This window comes from Ornithorhynchus anatinus, chromosome X1, assembly GCF_004115215.2.
Source record: "Ornithorhynchus anatinus isolate Pmale09 chromosome X1, mOrnAna1.pri.v4, whole genome shotgun sequence".
In the NCBI taxonomy this organism is placed as follows: domain Eukaryota; kingdom Metazoa; phylum Chordata; class Mammalia; order Monotremata; family Ornithorhynchidae; genus Ornithorhynchus; species Ornithorhynchus anatinus.
In genome coordinates this window covers 26,971,067-26,993,041 of record NC_041749.1, presented here as the reverse complement: position 1 = coordinate 26,993,041, position 21,975 = coordinate 26,971,067, and the positions used below count along the sequence as shown (strand labels likewise).

The window sequence follows — 21,975 nt, the reverse complement described above, 5'->3', positions numbered from 1 at the left end:
TTTTCTACGAAAACATTCAGGCCTTATTTCCCCACTCGTTTAAAACCTCCAGTGGTTTCCTATCCACTTCTGCATCAAACAGAAACTCCTTACCACTGACTTTAAAGCACTCAGTCATCTTGCCCCCACCCCTCTCACACCTCATTACTCTCCTACTACAACCCAGTCCACACACTTTGCTCCTCTAATGCCAATCTTCTCACTGTACTTCATTCTCGTCTAAATTGCTGCCGACCCCTCACCCATGTCCCGTTTCTGGCCTGGAATGTCCTCCCTCTTCACATCTGACAGACAATTACTCTTCCACCTTCAAAGCCTTATTTAAAGCACATCTCCTCCAAGAAGCCTTCCCTGACTAAACCCTCCTTTCTTCTTCTCCCACTCCCTTCTGCGCCTCTCTGACTTGCTCCTTTTATTCTTCCCCCATCTCAGTCCCATAGCACTTATGTACATATCTGTAATTTCATTTATTTACATTAATGTCTGTCTCCCTCTCTAGACTGTGAGCTTGTTGTGGGCAGAGAATGTGCTGGTTTATTGTTATATTGTACTCTCTCAAGTGCTTAGGACGGTGCTCTGCACACAGTAAATGCTCAATAAATATGTTTGACTGACTGACTACTCAGTAATTTCCTGACTGAGCCTTGTGACCTTATTACTCCAGATACTGGAAAGGAGCTGGACAGAACTTTCGTTCCTTGGTCAGGAAGCCTCTAATGACAGGAAATGCATTCAGAACAAACCTGATGCAATGGGGTAGATAAGAATTGGGGTATTCATTAAAAATGGTTGAACCGTTTGTTAGAGCCATGGAAGGCGTTTGCACTTCACACACTGCTTCCATTGACCTTCTAAATCAGCTAGTTTTTCTTGCACATAAAAATTCATCACTTTCTCTTTTACTAGAGAGGCTCTTGGCTTTAGAGAACCTTATCTGAAAACAAACGACAGTTTCTGACACTTATAACCTTCCAGGTTGGAGTTATTTTCAAGATAACCACCTTACAAAGAGGAAAGTAACTGCCACTCACTCTCTAGCTGGAAAATGTACCAGGGACTAATGCATATTCAGGTGCCCTGAAAACACTTGTCTGCTGTGATTGACAAAAAAACCCAGACAAATCCTGCTGAATAGGGCATTGGAGGCACAGGTGAACTGGGTTTCTTCAGAAACGATGCAAGACAAAGTATGCAATTCTCTACGGCCTTCATTTTCAGGCAGCGGAGGTCAAAACATTTTAGATTTGTTTCAGGGTTAGCTATGATTTTAAATCTGACAAGTCACAATGAAAGAGACAACAAAGAAGGAATGATATCCCCAGACTCCTGGTTGGTGTTTTGGTGTCAACTTAGGAAGAAGTTCAATTTCTAAAAAAGTTTTCTTGAAGTTTCTTCCTTTTCAAACAATGAATCAATCAATGGCATTTATTGAATGCTTACTGGGTGCAGAATACCGTACTGAGCACTTGGGAGAGTACAATACAACAGAGTTAGACACATTTCCTGCCCACAAAGAGCTTACAATCTAGAGAACAATCAATCAGTAGTGTTTCTTAGGCATCTATTGAATGTTGAGCACTGTAGTTGTGCTTGGGAGAGAGCATGGATACCAACACACTATAGGCAATATGATCATGGAACAAAAGGACAACCCCATTACTGCAAGTAGCTGATGAAAGGAGACATCTTAATTCATCTCAAATTGGCAGATGGGCAAAATGATCCTTTCCCAGTTCATCTTGGCTTGAGGGTTGTAATACTAATTGTAGTGTTGGTTAAGACTTACTATGTGCCATGTTATGTAGTAAGCACTGGAGCAGATATAAGAAAATCAGGTTGGACAAGGTCCCCGTCCTACAGGGGGCTCACATTCTTATTCCCCATTGGACAGATGAGGTAACTGAGGCCCAGAGAAGTGAAATGACTTGCCCATGGTCACACAGCAGGCAAGTGGCAGAGCCGTGTGATATCACTTAACACAGTTTACTCATATAATTATTGGCAGGTAATACTGCCAGTTAGGGACTTTCTGACTTTCAGCTTTCCACTCCCCTTTATCCCAGAGGTTCTTTCTTTCTTTCTGGGAAACACCTCAACTCCACATATAGAAAATAAACTCTGAGGTCTCAGTTCTCGCTGCATTGCTAATATTAGCATCTGAATTTCAGTCCTACCAGAAGGACCAGATAGACTTCCCGAGGCCAGGGCTCTCACAGCATTCCAGGAGAAGAGCAGGACATCTCCAGAAAATGATTTCTCTGTAACTCTCAGCTTTCAATGCTAAGGAGCTTAAGGAAGAACCCACATTCTGTTTGAAAATCAACCCTATTGAATAATTAGGGCTATAATGAAATCATCTTCTTCACTCCTCAAATACTTTGGAGGGGAAGAAAATCAGACATCTAAATCTGTTAAATACATGTGGTGAGGAGCCCAGCTAGAACTGCTGTTATTATTTAAGCAAATGGACTTAAAAATGCTAAACTTCGGTGGGATACAAATCTGTTAAATTGGAATCTTAATTAAGCTAAACAGTAGTCTTCAACAGGCAATGAATAGATGAATATAATTATTATATTGATAGTAGATATGCTCACTGTTGTAGTAGGAGGTGAGCTGCATGCCCTAAAATGAACTTGGAATTTCCACCACATTGATCATAAATGTCCAGGAACATGTTTCATTCTAAATTCTTATTAAAAAAATAAATCAAGTTTTTTTTGGGGCTCAGGCAACTGTTCAGTTTAAATCCCAGAGTTCTGGAGGAGGGAGTTTTTTTAAATAGGAAAATCAGAAGTCTGCCATCAGAGATAAGTACCGTAATATTTTGTCCTCTCACAAAGGAGGTTTCTAACCTGTTTTCCAGCTCTGCTTCAAGAAACCTCAATATACGTGAGAGGAAGGTCGCTTCCCATGCGACCTCCATCTCACCCAGCCAAATACCATTAACTTCACCAGCCTCACGTCATCCTCTAATAAAGAACCACTTTGTTTCACTTTATTTTCCTGGGAAGCTACTTAATTTTTTGGCTTAGGATCGTGGACATGAGTAAATATGTCCGAGTAAGTATATGAACTGTTTTAGGAAAGAATGAATTGGATCAAATGTAAAATGATTGGAATTATCAATTGTTAGAAGCAGTGTGGTTTATTGGAAAGAGCACAGGCTTGGGAGTCAGAGGTTATGGGTTCTAAACCCCGCTCTGCCACTTGTCAGCGGTGTGAACTTGGGCAAGTCACTTAACTTCTCTGTGCCTGTTACCTCATCTGTAAAATGGGGATTAAGACTGTGAGCCTCATGTGGGACAACCTGATTACCTTGTATCTACCCCAGCGCTTAGAAGAGTGCTTGGCACATAGTAAGCACTTAACAAATGCCATAATTTTTATTAATCTATGTCATTTACTGAGCGCTTATTGCATACAGTGCACTCTACTAAATGTCTGGGATTGCACAAGACAAAAGAGGAAGTAGAAATGGTAACCACACAAGAGGATCTTTCAAATTAGAGAATTACCCTCTGTGTTCCTAGATTTACAATATTTCATGTTTTTGGCCTTTATGAGATCTACTTTCAATCTTCCCAGCGCAGTAAAAAATAAAATAAAATCTGTTGTCATTTTTGTAAGTGCCCTCAATCCATCAAAAAATACTCTGAAATTTGTCTGAGGATCAAGTCAGGCTTTTAGTAAAGTATGTAACAATTCAGAAGTAGGGACATTCTTCAATGCTAATTTTGTGTTCTGGAAATTGGCTACTGAAAATAACTGCACTATCAAAGCAAATTACATATGGGCTCATTTCACCCTTATTCATAGTTTTCTTTACAGAACAAAATAGGTAAGTGGATTTTTGTAGTTGAATTGATCATGTTTAGGATTTCATATTTGCACTTTCATTATAGACTGAGAAGATATATGAGCTACAAGCATTTCGGTGAGAACAAATGAAATCCACTAAAGAGACTTGGTGGTTTGTCTTGGGGGAAATGGCTTGTCTTGGGGAAAATGGCTGCCAGTTGATGAGTTTCAGTAAATCTGAATTATTTGATTGTTAAATCAGACTCATAAATGAGAATAAAAATTTATCAACTTATTTCCCCTTCCCCAAGAAGTCTATAGGCTGTAAAATGTACGTGATCGGCATTCTCTTTCACTCATGGGCAAGTGGCTATTTTCAAGGCTGCATTAAAATCTTGGGAGAGAATATGATGTTTTCCTATCAGATTCTATCTTTCTGCTTCTTTTGGTCTTTCAGATCATGAGTAAATGTAATTCTTTTTTAATTTGCAGTTACTCCATAGGACCCAGAGAACCTCTTGATAGTTTGTAAACTGCTGATTTGTGTAGGGTGTACACTGGAATCTTGAAACACAAATAAAACACTTGTGGTGTTGTTGTCTGTGTGATGCTTTCTGCCTGCTCCCCCCCAACCCTTTCTCCACTCATAAGACCTACTAGCTGCAATAGCAGTGCTACTTATTTCACTTAGGTGTGGAAGATATTAGTAGAGGAATAAACTGATCTATTCCTCCAGATAGGACTAATGAATGCTTCCCCCCCCCACTATTTAGGTTGCTTTTTAGTTTCCTACTGAAAGGATGCTGAGAAGTATGAAAAATCTGTGGGTTTCATAAAATCAATCTGACTGGTAGACTTGAGGTCCAGGTAACACTGGCTTTACATGGACTATTCTACTGCTTGATGGGAACAGTGTGTGCCAGGCAAAAATGTCAAAAGCAAGAAAGGGGATCTAAGGCACTTGAAACACTCCAGTCCACTTACTTTCAAATTTAAATATGTCATCATTACCACCATGATTATATTCAAATGGGTATGTCAAGTGCCCTCAGAGACTTCCACAGGTTAGAGATGGAGAAGAGTCATTAAATAATCTTGTCAATCCTCCTGTCATTGTCAAGCAATCTCTCAACCCAGTTTTCTTTCAACTCAATCACATCCTGAACTGATTGAATTCCTAATTAGTACATGGAGAACTGCTAGAGATAGGTCTCCAAAGGGAAAAAAAAAACCCAGAAAGAAAAAACAAAACAAGCCTTGTTTCAAAAATGGCAACTATGAATTATGAAATCCTGCCCTAAATGGCTCAGAATTGGGACGAGGCCACTTGGAACATAAATGTTGAAGGGCTTCTTCATGATCAAAGTAGAGAAGATTCACGTCTCTTCATTGCTAGAGCCACAAACAAGGACCTGGGTGTTGGAATGGATTCGTAGCCCTCTACTCTCCTATCCGTAACCTATTTTAATCTCAGTTTCCTCCATTAGATTATAAATTTCTTGCAGGTAAGGATCATATCTACCAACTCTATTGTACTGTACTTGCTCAGGCATTTAGTACAGCTCTCTGCAATCAATCAATCACATCTATTGACTGCTTACTGTATATAGAGCACAGTGCTAATAACTTGGGAGGGTACAGAGTTATAACGTATCTAACGTTCCCTGCCCACTACCAGTTTACAGACTAGAAGGGGAGACACTGATATAAATCATTAAATTGCAGATATGTACCGAAGTGCTATGGGCTGAGGGTGGGATGAATAAAGAGTGCAAATTTAAGTGCAGGGGCAATGCAGGAGGGAATGGAAAAAGAGGAAATGAGGGCTCAGGAAAGGTTCAGGGCAGTTGCCAGCACACCGGAGAAGACACAATAGGGCTACAACAAAGATAGATAATCCCTTCATCACCAAGAAAGCTACTGAGATAGGCAATATTGAAGGGGCAGGGAAACATTCCTCTGACAATTAGTCCAAGAAGTCACACTAGGGAACTCAGAGAGGACCCTTTCTCATGAACTGTGCAGATTTCCAAACAAGAGACTCCCCAAAATATGCAGTCAACTCAGAACATCCTGGACGATGTAGATTGACGTCAGAGATGAGTATGCCCACCTTCAGGGTGGGGGGAGGGAAGGGGAAGGAGTATTGCAGGGGTGGGGGTTACCATAGGGGTTCTTTTCTCTGTGGGTCCAAATCTGGTTCCTAAACCAATGTACAGGCGAGCTGGTAAACTGGATTGTTGTGGACCTCTTGACATGTTATCGTGTTCTTAGATTGGTAGGGGCACGGGCTGGTCTTTCCTGTTTTGGGGGCATTCTCTTATAGGAACCCCTTCACATTGCTGAAGGAAGGTGGTTTCTGGCAACAGCGAGGATTATATATAATATACTTATAATTCTGGTTTTTTTTATTAATGATGTGTACATATCTATACTTCTATTTATTTATAATGATGCTACTGATGCCTGTTTACTTGTTTTGATGTCTGTCTTCCCCCTTCCAGACTGTGAGCCTATTGTGGGCAGGGATTATCTCTATTTGTTGCTGGACTGTACTTCCCAAGAGCTTTGTACTGTATGCAGAGCACACAGTAAGCGCTCAGTAAATATGACTGAATGAATGAATGAATGAATAGATAATTGCTGACAATATACTTTGAGGAAGGAAGCATTTCAATCCATTAGTTCATTGTGGGCAGGTACTGTGTCTACTAACTGTTGTATTTTGTACTCTTCCAAGCACTTAGAACAGTATTCTGCACAAAATAAGCACTCAGTAATTACTATAAATTGATTGATACACCAATAATATATACTGAACATCTACTGTGTGCCAAGTACTGTACTAAATGTTTGAGAGACATTTCTACCCTCCTTTCTCCTATTTCTCAACATACCCCACCAAAGGCTTTCATGGTAACAATAAACACTCCAGATTCTCCTGTGGGAGAAGGGGGTAAGGGGTTAATTAATTAATTAATTCATTCATTCAATAGTATTTATTGAGTGCTTACTATGTGCAGAGCACTGTACTAAGTGCTTGGAATGAACAAGATAGAGACAGTCCCTGCCATTTGACGGGCTTACAGTCTAATCGGGGGAGACAGACAGACAAGAATAATGGCAATAAATAGAGTCAAGGGGAAGAACGTCTCGAAAACAATGGCAACTAAATAGAATCAAGGCGATGTACATTTCATTAACAAAATGAATAGGGTAATGAAAATATATACAGTTGAGCAGGCGAGTACAGTGCTGAGGGGATGGGAAGGGAGAGGGGGAGGAGCAGAGGGAAATGGGGGGAAAAGAGGGTTAAGCTGCAGAGAGGTGAAGGGGGGGCATTAGAGGGAGTAGAGGGAGAAGGGGAGCTCAGTCTGGGAAGGCCTCTTGGAGGAGGTGAGTTTTAAGTAGGGCTTTGAAGAGGGGAAGAGAATCAGTTTGCCGGAGGTGAGGAGGGAGGGTGTTCCAGGACCGCTGGAGGACGTGGCCCAGGGGTCGATGGCGGGATAGGCGAGACCGAGGGACGGTGAGGAGGTGGGCAGCAGAGGAGCGGAGCGTGCGGGGTGGGCAGTAGAAGGAGAGAAGGGAGGAGAGGTAGGAAGGGGCAAGGTGATGTAGAGCCTTGAAGCCTAGAGTGAGGAGTTTTTGTTTGGAGCGGAGGTTGATAGGCAACCACTGGAGTTGTTTAAGAAGGGGAGTGACATGCCCAGATCGTTTCTGCAGGAAGATGAACCGGGCAGCGGAGTGAAGAATAGACCGGAGCGGGGCGAGAGAGGAGGAAGGGAGATCAGAGAGAAGGCTGACACAGTAGTCTAGCCGGGATATAACAAGAGCCTGTAGCAGTAAGGTAGCCATTTGGGTGGAGAGGAAAGGGCAGATCTTGGCGATATTGTAAAGGAGAAACCGGCAGGTCTCGGTAACGGATAGGATGTGTGGGGTGAATGAGAGAGACGAGTCAAGGATGACACCGAGATTGCGGGCCTGAGAGTCGGGAAGGATGGTCGTGCCATCTACGGTGATAGGGAAGTCTGGGAAAGGACCGGGCTTGGGAGGGAAGATGAGGAGCTCAGTCTTGCTCACGTTGAGTTTTAGGTGGCGGTCCGACATCCAGGTGGAGACATTCTGGAGGCAGGAGGAGATGCCAGCCTGAAGGGAGGGGGAGAGGACAAGGGCAGAGATGTAGATCTGTGTGTCATCTGCGTAGAGATGGTAGTCATAGTCGTGAGAGCGAATGAGTTCACCAAGGGAGTGAGTGTAAATGGAGAACAGAAGAGGGCCAAGATCCTTTAGGAACTCCAACAGTTAAAGGATGGGAGGGGGAGGAGGTGCCTGCGAAGGAGACCGAGAATGACCGGACAGAGAGATAAGAGGAGAACCAGGAGAGGACAGAGTCCGTGAAGCCAAGGTGAGATAAGGTATGGAGGAGGAGGGGATGGTCGACAGTGTCAAAGGCAACAGAGAGGTCAAGGAGGATCAGAATGGAGTAGGAGCTATTGGATTTGGCAAGAAGGAGGTCATGGGTGACCTTAGAGAGAGCAGTCTCAGTAGAGTAGAGGGGTGGAAGCCAGATTGGAGGGGGTCCAGGAGAGAATGGGAGTTAAGGAATTCTAAGCAGCGATTGCAGACGACTCGTTCTAGGATTTTGGAAAGGAAGGGTAGTAGGGAGATAGGACGATAACTGGAAGGGGAAGTGGGGTCAAGAGCAGGTTTTTTTAGGATGGGGGAGACGTGGGCATGTTTGAAGGCAGAGGGGAAGGAGCCATTGGAGATTGAGTGGTTAAAAACAGAAGTCAAGGAAGGGAGGAGGGCAGGGGCGATGTTTTTAATAAGGTGAGAGGGAATGGGGTCCGAGGCGCAAGTGGAGGGGGTGGCACTTGCGAGGAGGGAGGAGATCTCCTCTGAGGATACTGCAGGCAAGGATGGAAAAGTAGGGGAGAGGGTTGGTGGGGGGGAGGGGAGAGGCAGAGGGGTGACTTTGGCAAGGGGTTGGCAGGGAGAAGGAGAATACTTTCCCAATCTCCTCCTCCCTAAGCCTACCACATTAGAGGAAAGACATCCAAAGAACTGAATTTGAGGTTCTGTATTCCTATTCAACAAAAACCTCGGTCCAGCAAGATGACTCCATACCACTGGTAAATGACCACAATTTTGAACTCTTTTCTTACCATTCAATTCACTTTCAGTGCAGATTTCACTCATTTTTTTTCCTTTGTCCCAAATAATGTAAAGTTAAAATCTCCCTGAGGCCTACCTGGCACGAGAATCCCTTCACCACACGTCTCTGTTTGAGATTTGTCTCGCCATCCAAGTTGGCAGTTTCCAGGTAGCAGATCCCACTTTGATCGGAGGAGAAGAGTAAGAGGATGTCGGCTGGGATAATCTCATTGCACTGCATCTGGACAAAGTCTCCCACCCGGACATCTTTCCAGCGTTTCTTAACATAGGCCCGTTCTTTCCTGTGATGAGAGAGAGGTGTCACAGTTCAATCACTCTGGGCTTTGAGGCGTCCCGGAAAAGGAAAAAGGGATTTTCATAGCTGTCTTCAGATTCACACACTACTGGGGCACCATGCGATCTTTCTTTAAGAGGCAGAGCAAGCAGATGAACTGATGCTCCTTATAAGGCTTCCACTGAACTGAAGAGGCAGGTGGGAAGAGATACTAGGAAGTGTGACTGCAACACTTGCAAATGAAAGGTTTCCATGTCTCACAGTTGTATTTGAGCTTGGAGGAGGACCCTGGAGAATGGCAAAAACCTTGAGCAAAAGCAATGAAAAATAGGAACCGTGAGAAAGGGTCAAAAAGGATCGCAGAACTCAGTCTAGAGATGTTAAGGATAAGGGGACAGAAGAACTAATATTGTTTTCAAAAATATTCGAAGCTAGCAGACACTGGATTAGGGTTTGTAAGGTAGGGAAAACAGGCCAGGACTTGCCCTGGCACCTGACCAACTTGGGATCCAGCTTCACCCCCGGAGCTTCCCACTGTTGGACTTCCGGAAGAGTCCTGGCTGTGTTAGTTGAAGGAGAGGAGCAACTGTACCAGCAACAAGTTCTGTTTCTTCAACCTCCTCTTGCTCCCTGCTTGATGGAAGGTGGTCCCAGTTGAAACACTTTACTCAAGGTCCCCACTTGCCTAGCACCATCCCTAGTAAATAAAGTCTGCTTTCAGTCAGGTTGGAGAGATGCTATACTGTTTTTCGTCTCCTTTCCTCACCTATCAATCTCCCCATTGTTCTCTCCATCTGTCACTTTCCTATTTCCTCCAGAGATAGCAGCCTATCTCTCCTCCATTTTTCTGTATCTCTATTTATTAAATCATTTTCTCCTTCCCTGAGGTACCCTCTTCCTGTCCACTTTTCATTCTCTATTCCCTCTTCCACTTAGTGTTCTTTTACATCTTTCCTCGTTGCTTCAAATCTTTCATTTTATTCTTTTCCATTTTTGGCTACCCCTCTTCAATTGCTCCGTTGGACTCCATTCTACTCCTGTAGCCTCTCACATGATCTTGTTCTTTCCGCATTTTTCTTCTCTCTCTTTTCACACTCTCCCTTATTCCTCTTTGATTATTTCTACCTCCTTTTATTGCTAAATCTTGCACAAAACCTTTCTTTCTCCTTATTTCATGTTCTTTTTCTCTAACTTGTTCTCCAATATCCCTGAAGCCTCTTCCCTACATTACCTCTCTCTTTGCCCTCTGATGTCGCTCTTCTCAGTGGCTGCTCTACTTTCTCCAAAGAATTAATTCCCAGCCACTACTCCCCTCCTGCTCCTTCTCTCTCTAACACCTCACGGACCTCTTCATCCTTGAGGCTTTCCTTCTTTCTAAAGTTCCTGGGTCCTTCTCTCCAAGCTACAGCTAATTTCTCCAGTGGCTTAGTGGATGGGAGAAAGAGAGGACAACAGAGTGACATTTTTCCTCCCATGTAGACCCAGAAGCATTAAAAGAATCCTGTGAGAAGATTCATCAAGTCACAACTGCACCAGTCTTCTCCTCTTGGTGGCACTGAACTGGCTCTGGACTCCAACTCTCCCCAGCTGCAGCCTCACCTACCAATTCCACACTGATCCTGCCACTGTCCTGTTGCTGAGGTGGGAGTAAGGATTTGACAATCTTAAATTGACTGCTGATTAGCTAGTCTGTGTCTTGTCTTCAGGTATTAACCAATACCCAATCCAACAGATATGAGTTTAGGTTGAAGGGACCCTGCATAAATATTAAATTTTTATAGACCTTATAGATTGCTCTACAATGACACATTCTGTGTGCATTTTGCTGTTTTTCTGTCATTTATAGTTCACTGACATTATGTTTTTATACTTCTGTCTAATGTTTTACTTACCTTTATTTGTAATTCTATTTTTGTCCATCCTGTCTTCCTTAGTGATCTGCATACTCTTTGAGGGGAGGGACAGTGACTTATTGCTATGTAACTCTTCACATTTTCTTCTACCAATCTCAGCATGTGACAGCCCAACACATTCTTCTAGTTGATTGACTCCTACAATTTGCTATCTGTATTGGAAATAGCTGTATCCTTGGAGGCTGAGAAATCTCAAATTCTAGGATTCTTCCATGCCAATGGATAAACAGAATCAATTCAGGTGGGGTTTTCAGGAAACTAGCTGAAGGCACGACGCTGCTTCAAATACAGGCCATGGACTACCTCATTGTAAACATCAGGCTCAGTACAGGTGTGGGAGCCTTTGAAAGAGTTACAGGTGAAAGGTGCTGGCTGAGTGACAAAGTCTGAAGGTTTTGCAATAAAATATATGGTGTCAAGCCTCTCTTCAGGTGAAAGGCCAAAGTTACAGTTTCAGATTGAAAGAAAAAAGAGCTAGCTTTGTGCCTTTGAGAGAAAAAAGGCTTTCAGTTTCTAAACTTAATGAACCAAATTAAATATCATCTTTTTAGATTTTAATGAAGTAGGAAAACTTCAGTTTAGGAGAGCCATTTATCCATGACTGCCCTAGAACTCTAAGGGCAGAAATATTCTTTTTCAGATTTATCCTCTTTATTCTATTATTTATTTCATCTTATTCAAGATTATTACTCTCTTTTTATGGCATTTGTTAAGTACTTAGTATGTTCCAAGCACTCTGTGCCTCAGTTACCTCATCTGTAAAATGGGGATTAACCGTGAGCCTCACTTGGGATAACCTGATTACCCTGTATCTGCCCCAACCCTTGGAACAGTGCTCTGCACATAGTAAGCGCTTAACAAATACCAACAATATTACTAAGAGCTGGTATAGACAGAAGTTAATCAGGTTGGGCACAGTCCTTGCTCCACAAGGACTCATAGTCTAAATACCAATTTTACAGATGAGAGTAACCGAGAACAGAGAAGTGAAGTAACTTACCCAAGGTCACACTGCAGATAAATGGCAGATCTTGGATTAGAACCTAGGACCTAACTCCCAGGCCCACACTTTAACCTATAGGCCACTTTACTTCCCATCATCTCTGCTTAGAAACAGAACAGGGACTGGTTTCACATGTATGTTGAGGAAGACAGTACTGGAGACATTAGCTTCCGAGGTCTTGTGACTACCCTGGGTTTCCAAGAATATATGTGTATATTTACCCGTCCTTTGCTTTTGAAGAGTATGCTGCTGATGGTGAGATCTGATCGATGGAGGTAGGTGTGAATGAAAGAGGATGAGAGACCAAGTCTATGTTCCACATTATGTTCAGCTAGAAATAGTTCTTTACTTTGTCAATATATTTTCACGTTTCAGGGGCCACAGCTATTTTTTAGATTGTCTCCCTAGATCTAGAGCTTCCTGAAGCCTTTGATTAGGAAAGCAAAACGTTGCATTCACTACCAGCCCGACGGATCTCTGCCAAAGTGATCCCGTAGGTCTACGTCATACTGGTTTAGTCTGTGCTTTGTCACACTTTTAACATGTCTTTTCTTCCCTCTGTTTGCCTAAGCCCCTTTCAGTTCCAGTACAAGAGCCACTTGGGTATCTTTCTTATACAGTCTACCTGGGCAGGTTGCATTTCTGGGGGAATTATCTGGTGACATGACCTCGCTGTTGGGATGCATAGTTTATGCCCACAATGTCCTTGCTACCATACAGAGCTGGGCTCATCCTTTGAAGTTCCCGCCCTCTCTTTCCCATCAAGGTTAGGAGCTTTGCATTTTTCTCAAAGGAAATTCACTGAAGGGAAGGATAATGTCTTCTGTTTCTGGTGTGCCTCCCAAGTCCTCAGTATAGTGTTCTGCATACAGAATATGCCCAAGAAATACCATTAATGGAGTGATTGATGATGAACTAGGGCTGTACTGTCAGGCTCTGCTTCCTTCTAGATCATTTTCTGTGAAGAGCTCCTTCAGCTTTTTTTCCTAGTTTAATTGCTCCAAAATGCCTCTTCCTTGTTTACCATCTCCTAGTCCTTCACTAAGAACATACCAGTTTAACTGTTTCATGTGTCATTAGCAAATCTGGATAGTATTTGCAAAGGGAGAGATTCCTCAGGTTTGGCAGGACACAAGAAGACTCTCCTTCCTTTACCATATGCCTCAGGTCAAATGGAGACCATTTTGCTTTGTGAAACTTTAGCGTCCCAACAACATGAAAACAGACAAGGAGGCTTTCCTATCTTCTCTCTGTGATTTCAACTCCACAGATGGTTATTTCATGAAGTTAACAGCTGAAAACCTAGAATCATATACCTGGAAGAAACCTCTAGAGATAATCTGGGACAGTCTAGGGAATTCTTCAATCACTTATTTTTCAAAAAGATCTTGGGAGAAGAGTTAGAATGCAGCAATAATATGCTAGATATTTAGTGTCCTTTTGTGTTTAAAGATGATGTCCCTGAAGGTGAGATTTTTGCCCCTATAAATTCAGCAAGTATCTGATGTGTGACTTGCAAACCCTTGCTACATTTTTACATTTTCCATCAGCATTTTTTAATGGAATTTATTTAGTACTTACTATATGCCAGACACTGTATTCATATCTGGAATAGATACAAGGTAATCAGGTTGGACACAGTCCATTTCCCATGCGGGGCTCACAGTCTTAGTCCCATTTTACAGATCAGGTAACTGAGGCACAGAGAAGTTAAGTGATTTGCCCAAGGTCACACAGCAGACAAGTGGCAGAGTAGACCCAGGTCCTTCTGACTCCCAGGCCTGTGATCTATCCACTAGATAACACTGCTTTTTTTATTTAGTCTCTTGATATTCTGATCAATCATATTTATTGAATGCTTACCATGTGCAGAACACTGTACTAAGAGTTGGGAGAGCACGATGCAACAGAATTAGTAGTGATAGTCTTGAAGTCTTTGCTCTTAAAGAATCACCCCATCCGAGACAATGTAGACAAAAATCTCATCATCAGGGGCATCATCTTTAAACACCAAAGGACACTAAATATTTAGCATATTACTGGTGCAATCTAACTCTTCAAGATCTTTTTAAAGATCTCGTTTTGTTTGTGGCTGTATATTGGGGTTATTGGGTGCAAGTTGGCTCCTAAGCTTATTTTCCTTAATACTAGTCAACACATTGATTTGTCAATTCTAGCACCCGATTTGTAATAATCATCAACTTGATTTGAAGATGGAAGCCTGGTTGGCCCTGTGTGCTATCTGCCATTCTCTCAAATTACAACCTGGCTTTCTAAAGTCTGTTTTCTACCTATGTCTATCTTGTGTTCCTAGACAATGAACTGCCTAGGTAGTAGTATTCAAAGACAGTTTACAACTTTGTGTTGTTTGTGGCTGTATACTGGGTTTATCGTATGCAAGTCGGCTACTAAACTTATTTTCCTTAATACTATAGTCAACACAGTGATTTGTCAATTCCACCACCTGATTCGTAATAATCTACATGTCTTCTAGTAAATGGGGAAGCAACATGGCCACGTGTATAGAGCACAGGCCTGGGAATCAGAAGGACTAGAGTTTTAATCCCAGCTCCTCCACTTGTCCGTGGTCACCCACCATACAAATCACTTAATTTGTCTGTGCTTCAGTTACCTAATCTGTAAAAGGGGGATTAAGATTGCGAGCCCCATGTGGGACAGTGACTGTGTCCAACTTAATTAGCTTGTATCTAGCTTGAGAAGCAGAGTGGCTCAGTGGAAAGAGCCCAGGCTTGGGAGTCAGAAGTCATGGGTTCTAATCCCAGCTCCACCATTTGTCAGCTGTGTAACCTTGGGCAAGTCATTTAACTTCTATGTGACTCAGATACCTCATCTGTAATATGGGGATGAAGACTGTGAGCCCTATGTGGGACAACCTGATTACCTTGTATCTACCCCAACGCTTAGAACAGAGCTTGACACATAGTAAGCACTTAACAAATGCCTTTATTATTGTTATTATTATATGTGCTTTCACAGTACAGTCATAGAATATAAGAATGCTTGAATAAGTAATGCAGAAGTTTTAATGATGTTCCCAGCATCCTGAACAGAAAATTCTCTAGAGGATCAGAATTATATTTTAACACCAATTTCTAGAATCCTTGTTGCATGATATTTTGGATCAAATTGATTGAATAGGTCCTAGGACCCAGCCCTACTTCCTTTCTTTATAACTGATTTTTGATGATGCATTTTCCTGTTGAAGAGGAAAAGTTATCCAGAAGACTGGCATCTCTACTAATGCTAATTTCCCAATTCCCTGCTCTGTTTCCACTCATAGTTATGCAGAATCCTATTCTCTCTTATTAAGACTGGGAGCCCCATGTAGGACAGGGATTGGGTCCAACCTGATTATCTTCCTGCAGAAACGTTCCTGCAGAAACGATCTGGGCATGTCACTCCCCTTCTTAAACAACTCCAGTGGTTGCCTATCAACCTCCGCTCCAAACAAAAACTCCTCACTCTAGGCTTCAAGGCTCCCCATCACCTTGCCCCTTCCTACCTCTTCTCCCTTCTCTCTTTCTACCACCCACCCCGCACGCTCCGCTCCTCTGCCGCCCACCTCCTCACCGTCCCTCGGTCTCACCTATCCCGCCGTCGACCCCTGGGTCACGTCCTCCCGCGGTCTTGGAACGCCCTCCCTCCTCACCTCCGCCAAACTGATTCTCTTTCCCTCTTCAAAACCCTACTTAAAACTCACCTCCTCCAAGAGGCCTTCCCAGACTGAGCTCCTCTTCTCCCTCTACTCCCTCTGCCACCCCCTCTTTACCTCTCCGCAGCTAAACCCTCTTTTTCCCCTTTTCCCTCTGCTCCTCCACCTCTCCCTTCCCATCCCCACAGCACTGTACTCGCCTGCTCAACTGTATATATTTTCATTACCCTATTTATTTTGTTAATGAATTGTACATCGCCTTGATTCTATTTAGTTGCCATTGTTTTTACGAGATGTTCTTCCCCTTGACTCTATTTATTGCCATTGTTCTTGTCTGTCCATCTCCCCCGATTAGACTGTAAGCCCGTCAAACGGCAGGGACTGTCTCTATCTGTTGCCGACTTGTTCATCCCAAGCGCTTAGTACAGTGCTCTGCACATAGTAAGCACTCAATAAATACTATTGAATGAATGAATCTTGTATCTACCCCTATGCTTATGCAGTACTTGGTACATAGTAAGCATTTAATAAGTATAACAATACATTGAAAAACACTAAATGCTTTTAATGGTATAAATGAATCAGTGAATATACCCCCAAAGCACTTCATTTTTTCTAATGATGGCATTTGTTAAGCACTTACTATGTGCCGAGCACTGTTCTAAGCACTGGGGTAGATGCAAGGTAATTGGGTAGTCCCACATGGGGCTCACAGTCTTAATACCCATTTTACAGATGAGGTAACTGAGGCACAGAAAAGTCAAGTGACTTGCCCAAAGTCACACAGCTGATCAGTGGCGGAGCTGGGATTTGAACTCATGACCTCTGACTGCCTAGCCCGAACTCTTTCCACTATGCCATGCTGCTTCTCTAAGGAGTATTCTAGAACAGCAGTGGGGAAATACAAAACTACTTGGGAAAAATGAACTTATTATAACTTCCCATAAGGTACACATTTCTAGAGAGGAAAAAAAGAACAGTTATCTTCATATCCTGGAATATGAAGATTCTCCATCTTTACTATCCAAGATCTGTAGGCTCAGAGTGTTGGTTGTTGGTCTAGATGCCATCTTACAGTTTGGTCACTGATTATTAATACTAGTAGCACAATGTGCAAAATTCTGTGAAAAGCACTGAGGTAAATTCAGGAGCCCTGGCTCTGTGGTCCATCAGGGGTTCACAAGTGGGAGAGAACAGACTCATAGAAGTATAAGAAAATACTGTAAGCAAATGAAAACACGTTCAAATATTTTTAAAAGTTCACTAGCAAAATAAACTTAGTTGGAGGTTACCAGTGCACTGCAAGGGAAGAGTTCTATTTATAATCATTGAAGTCTGTAAGCTCTTTGGGGACAGGGAACATGGCTACCAACTCTGTTATACTGAACTCTCCCAAGCACACAGTACAGTGCTCTGCACACAGTAAACCTTCAATAAATGTGATTGATTGGTTGACTCTAGTCTACCCGTAAGGCAGAGGAGCATGGCAGGTCTTGCTGCTGTGGGTACCTTCACAGACCTCAGACCTCAGCTCTGTGGAGGTTTCAAACTGCTTGGCTTCAACTGTCTGCACCCTCTTCTCTCCCTGATGCAGCATTATGCCTCATTCACCCCTCTGCCATGGCCTCCTGAGGTATAAACTGGGGGAAGGGATAGTCTAGCAGGAATTGGGGAGTGAAGGGGCAGAGAAGACGCTGTACCTGGCTGCAAGTTGCTTAAGCAAAGAGAGATTCAGGCAGGAATGAGCTCTTGAATAGAACCAGGCCTGAACCCAAATCCACACAACCTCTTCCTGCAGTAAACCTCAGACCAAAGAATGCTTCTTATCTATGAGGAAATGCATGAACAGCTATGAAGATATTCAAAAATCTCCTATTCTGGAGGAAAACTGGACATGAGCATGGAGAACCAATTCAAAGGGGTGGTAACAATTACTGTTATGTTTCCTGAAGAGGTCCTGGACAAAATGAATCCCACAACTCAGACTTAGAAATCCCCCCCATTTAAAAAAATAATAATAATGTTGGTATTTGTTAAGCACTTACTATATGCAAAGCACTGTTCTAAGCGCTGGGGGAATACAAAGTGATCAGGTTGTCCTACGTGGGGCTCAGAGTTTTAATCTCCATTTCACAGATGAGGTAACAGAGGCACAGAGAAGTGTGTGACTTACCCAAAGTCACACAGCTGGCAAGCGGCGGAGCCGGGATTAGAACCCTTGACCTCTGACTCCCAAGCCTGGGCTTTTTCCACTGAGCCATGCTGCTTCTTGTGCTGGTATTTGGTCATCGCTCACTATGTGTCAGACACTGTTCTAAGTGTTGTGGTAGATACAATATAATCAGGTTGCACACAGTCCTTGTACCACATGGGGCTCAAAATCCCAATTTTACAGATGAGGTAATGGAGGCACAGAGAAGTGAAGTGAATTGCCCAAGGTCACATAGCGGACAAGAGGCGGAGCTGGGATTGGAACCGAGGTCCTTCTGACTTCCAGGCCCTGTGCTCTATCAACTAAGCTATGCTGTTTTTTGTAAAGTAGTGTGTTACCCACTCCATTTCCTCCTTGGCCTAAATGGATCAAAGCTGCTTTGCAAACTGCCTTCAAAGTAATCAGGCTCTTCTGTCCTCTATGTGTTCCTTTGTCATTATCACTGCTAACTGTTCATTAATCAATATTCCTGATGTGGGAGACAATTAGTGAGGCTTAAGCAGCAAAGATACCAGTTGTTCAGTTTGTTTAATAGTGTCAGATGACTGCCTCAATAGCCCTCTTCTTTGGTTATTATTACTAGCATACAGTTAATGCTTTTCTCAGCATGCTTGGGCTGCACTGAACAGGAAGAAAGCATGCTGCCTGCCTACAGGCTCCTAGCTTAAAGGAAGATGAACTGAACCAGTAAATGCCTGATGAGAAGGAGGCAGCCTGATAGGGGAAGAGGGTTTTCATTTGTTTGGCTTTCATGTTTCCTGCTGAATGCCCGCCTCCCTTCTCTCTGTGGGCTTGTGGTCCAAGGAGCAGTCTCTGTCCTCGGCGTGAATGCTCATATGGGCCACATCAGCTCAGCTCACCCTCCCACTCCCGCCCCACTGAAGGAGAAATACATAATGCCAACCTGACCTGGGATGAGTGAAAATGTCTCAAAACGGGGACTGGCAGCTGGCTAGAAGCTGCTTGGCTATGCTAGTCTCTCATTAATCCTGATATTTTTGAACAGCTGCCCCAGGAGATCATCAAACATCTCCACATTCTCTCTTGATCATCCTTGCACTTAGCAAGACTACATCGGGGAATTAATGGCTATTTTAAGTTCACCTGACATTCGGTATGGTTTAAAAATAAATAATATCACTTAATATCACTGAGATTCAGGATGAAGAATCCATCTGTCAAATTTCACCTGGAGGAGCACTGAAGCAGCTGAGCTCGAAACATGTTCATGAAGTGGCTGGCAATGATTAAGAGGGAAATAAAGACCAGGGAGGGATTCTGGGGTGGAGATGGAAGAGAAACAGCGAGAGAAACAGAGAGAGCAAGAGAGACAGCGAGTGAGAGAGCGAGTGAGAGAGAGAAAGAGGAAAAGAGACAGAGCATTACAGAGGGAGAAAGAGAGAGAGTGAGAGAAAGAGCGCAAGAGAGAAAGGCTACCTGGACATTGCTGGTGGCTGAATTTTATAACAGATGAGTAACTATTCAGTGTGCCAAGGAGCCTGGCATTTCACAATAGGACAAAGTCTTTCTTGGGATTTACAATTAAAAAGGAAGGGCAGCAGGAGGGTTTTCAGTATGAGTTCTTGCTCCATAAAGCCCAAGTACAGTCCTGGAAAGCTAGACACTGAACAACCACAGCTGGAAAAGGTAAGCAGGAACCAGCCTGTTCTCTATGCTGTAGCTTCCCTATCATATACAATGCTCAGCTTTTATTTATTTCCTTTAAACAACTCACGCAATCAAGAGTTTGAAAGGGAAATCCATTTGCTCCCCAGAGATCAAAGTTCACGGTACAAACCCCATTCTCCCTTCTGTGCTAAGCGAACACAAACAACTCTGTGTCTGTGAACCCTTTCTCAAGCCAGAGAAAACTGAGCAGAGACCTCATTTAAGACATGAAAAATCACCTAGGTGGGACAAGAGAGGGAGGCACGGTACTGAGTTTCAGCACCTTGGAATGAGGAAGAACAGTTGTGCCACCACAGCTAATTCAGGAAGAGGGAGTAGGAAACTGGGTGTGGGGAAGTCAGAAGGGAGGTTGGGAGTCCCAGTCTGTGAGAGGTAAGTCCCGGAGGTAGCTTTACCCATGAGGGGTCTCTGATCCAGGGATTCTACCTTGTGTCAGGATGGGGAATAGAGGAGAGAAAGAAGGCGTACGTAATTATAATAATAATTGTGGCATATATTAAGCACGTACTATGTGCCAAGCACTGTACTAAGGGCTGGGGTGGATACACGCAAATCAAGTTGGACCCACTCCCTGTCCTTCTTGGGGCTCAAAGTTTTAATCCCCATTTTACAGACGAGTTAACTGAGGCCCAGAAAAGTGAAGTGCCTGACTCAAGGCCACACAGCAGACAAGTGGTGGAGCTGGGATCAGAACTCATCATCTTCTGACTCCCAGGCCCATGATCTATCCACTACTCCATGACGCACATCACTCGAGAAGCTGTCCAACTAGGAGCAGAGTGGCCTAGATGATAGAGCACAGGCCTGGGAGTCAGAGTATGTGGATTTTAATCCCGACTCTGCCACTTGCCCGCTGTGTGACCTAGGTGAAGTCATTTAAATTCCTGTGTCCTCAGCTTCCACACCTGTAAAACAGGGATGTTCTCCCTCTTAGATTGTGAATCTCATGTGAAACAGGGACTATGTCTGGCCTTATTATCTTGTATTCACATCAGTGGTCTGTAAAATGCATGACACACAGTAAGTGCTAAACAAAGAGCACAATTAGAGTCCCTTCCATTGCTTCTCTGTTCCCTCAAATCTACATGAGGACCTTTGATTAAGGTATCTTCCTTCTCCTTACACTTCTGTTTACCAAACCAGCCCTCAGTGCTGGGACCACAAGCAAGTCCACAGATTGGGAACAAAACACCCTCTGCCTACTGGCCACAGAATTCAGTGCTATCACTTTTTCAACAAGACACAAACAGGAGACTCCTCGGTCCATGTCTTGTGCATTTTTGGAAGAAATGCCATGATATGGGACTGAAGGACCAAAAGACACTAGAGGAACACAAACGTCAAAGGGTGGACTTTTTAGTACCCAAGCCATTGTCTACTCTCACCCTCCCTTCCAGGACCCCTTGCACAGGTGTTCAGGACTTTGAACTTTGCGTAGATTGAGGAGAATTGTCTTTAGCTTCAGCACAATCCATCAACAGTATGTACTTAGTGCTGAGCACTGAAACATGAGCTTGGGAGTAGACAGTTGAAGGTTAAAGATGTAGTCCTCGCCCTCAAAGATCTTACCATCTTTTAGGAAAGACACCAAATAATTTACAGGCAAGAGGAAAGAACAGAATGGAAAGATGGACAAATGAATGAATAATAACTGTGGTATTTGTTAAGTGCTTACTCTGTGCCAGGTAAACTTCTAAGCACTGGGGTGGATACAAGCAAGTAGGGTAGGACACAGTCCCTGACCCACGTGGAACTCAGAATCTTAATCCCCATTTTACAGATGGTTAACTGAGGCACAGAGAAATGAAGTGACTTGGCCTAGGTTACACAGAGCTGGGATTAGGACCCAGATTCTTCTGACTCCCAAGATCATGCTCTATCCATTAGGCAATCCTGCATCCCTAACTATGAATGAACAAATGAATAGGAGATTGCTTAGGCTGATTTCTTTCATAGATGTTACTATTGGCGTTGGTGACTACAGTAGTATTTGAGGTGGTAGTTGGGAGAAAATGACCTGGGGATAAGAGAAGTAATTGGGGAATTTGTTCCAGAGGAGGTGAGTTTCCAGGAGGGTAATAAATATGGAGAGAACATTGGTCTGGCAGGAATAACGGTGTGAATGAAGATTTGGAGACAGTGCAGAATGAGGCACAATAGGAAGATTATCTTGGGAGGAATGAAGACTATGAACTGGGGTGTTCTGTGAGAGAGTGAAAGAAGTGGGGAAACTGA

At 43.3% G+C, this 21,975-nt stretch overlaps 1 protein-coding gene across 1 annotated transcript in view; it reads right to left on the bottom strand.

Annotated features, from left to right (window-relative positions):
* The window catches only part of ATP10B (ATPase phospholipid transporting 10B (putative)), an 83,704-nt gene that overhangs the window by 51,476 nt on the left and 10,253 nt on the right, over nucleotides 1-21,975 (bottom strand). Inside the window, exon 3 of the mRNA XM_039910163.1 lies at nucleotides 9,053-9,257. Coding sequence (XP_039766097.1) covers nucleotides 9,053-9,257 — 205 coding nt within the window. The remainder of the gene's footprint in view (nucleotides 1-9,052; nucleotides 9,258-21,975) is intronic.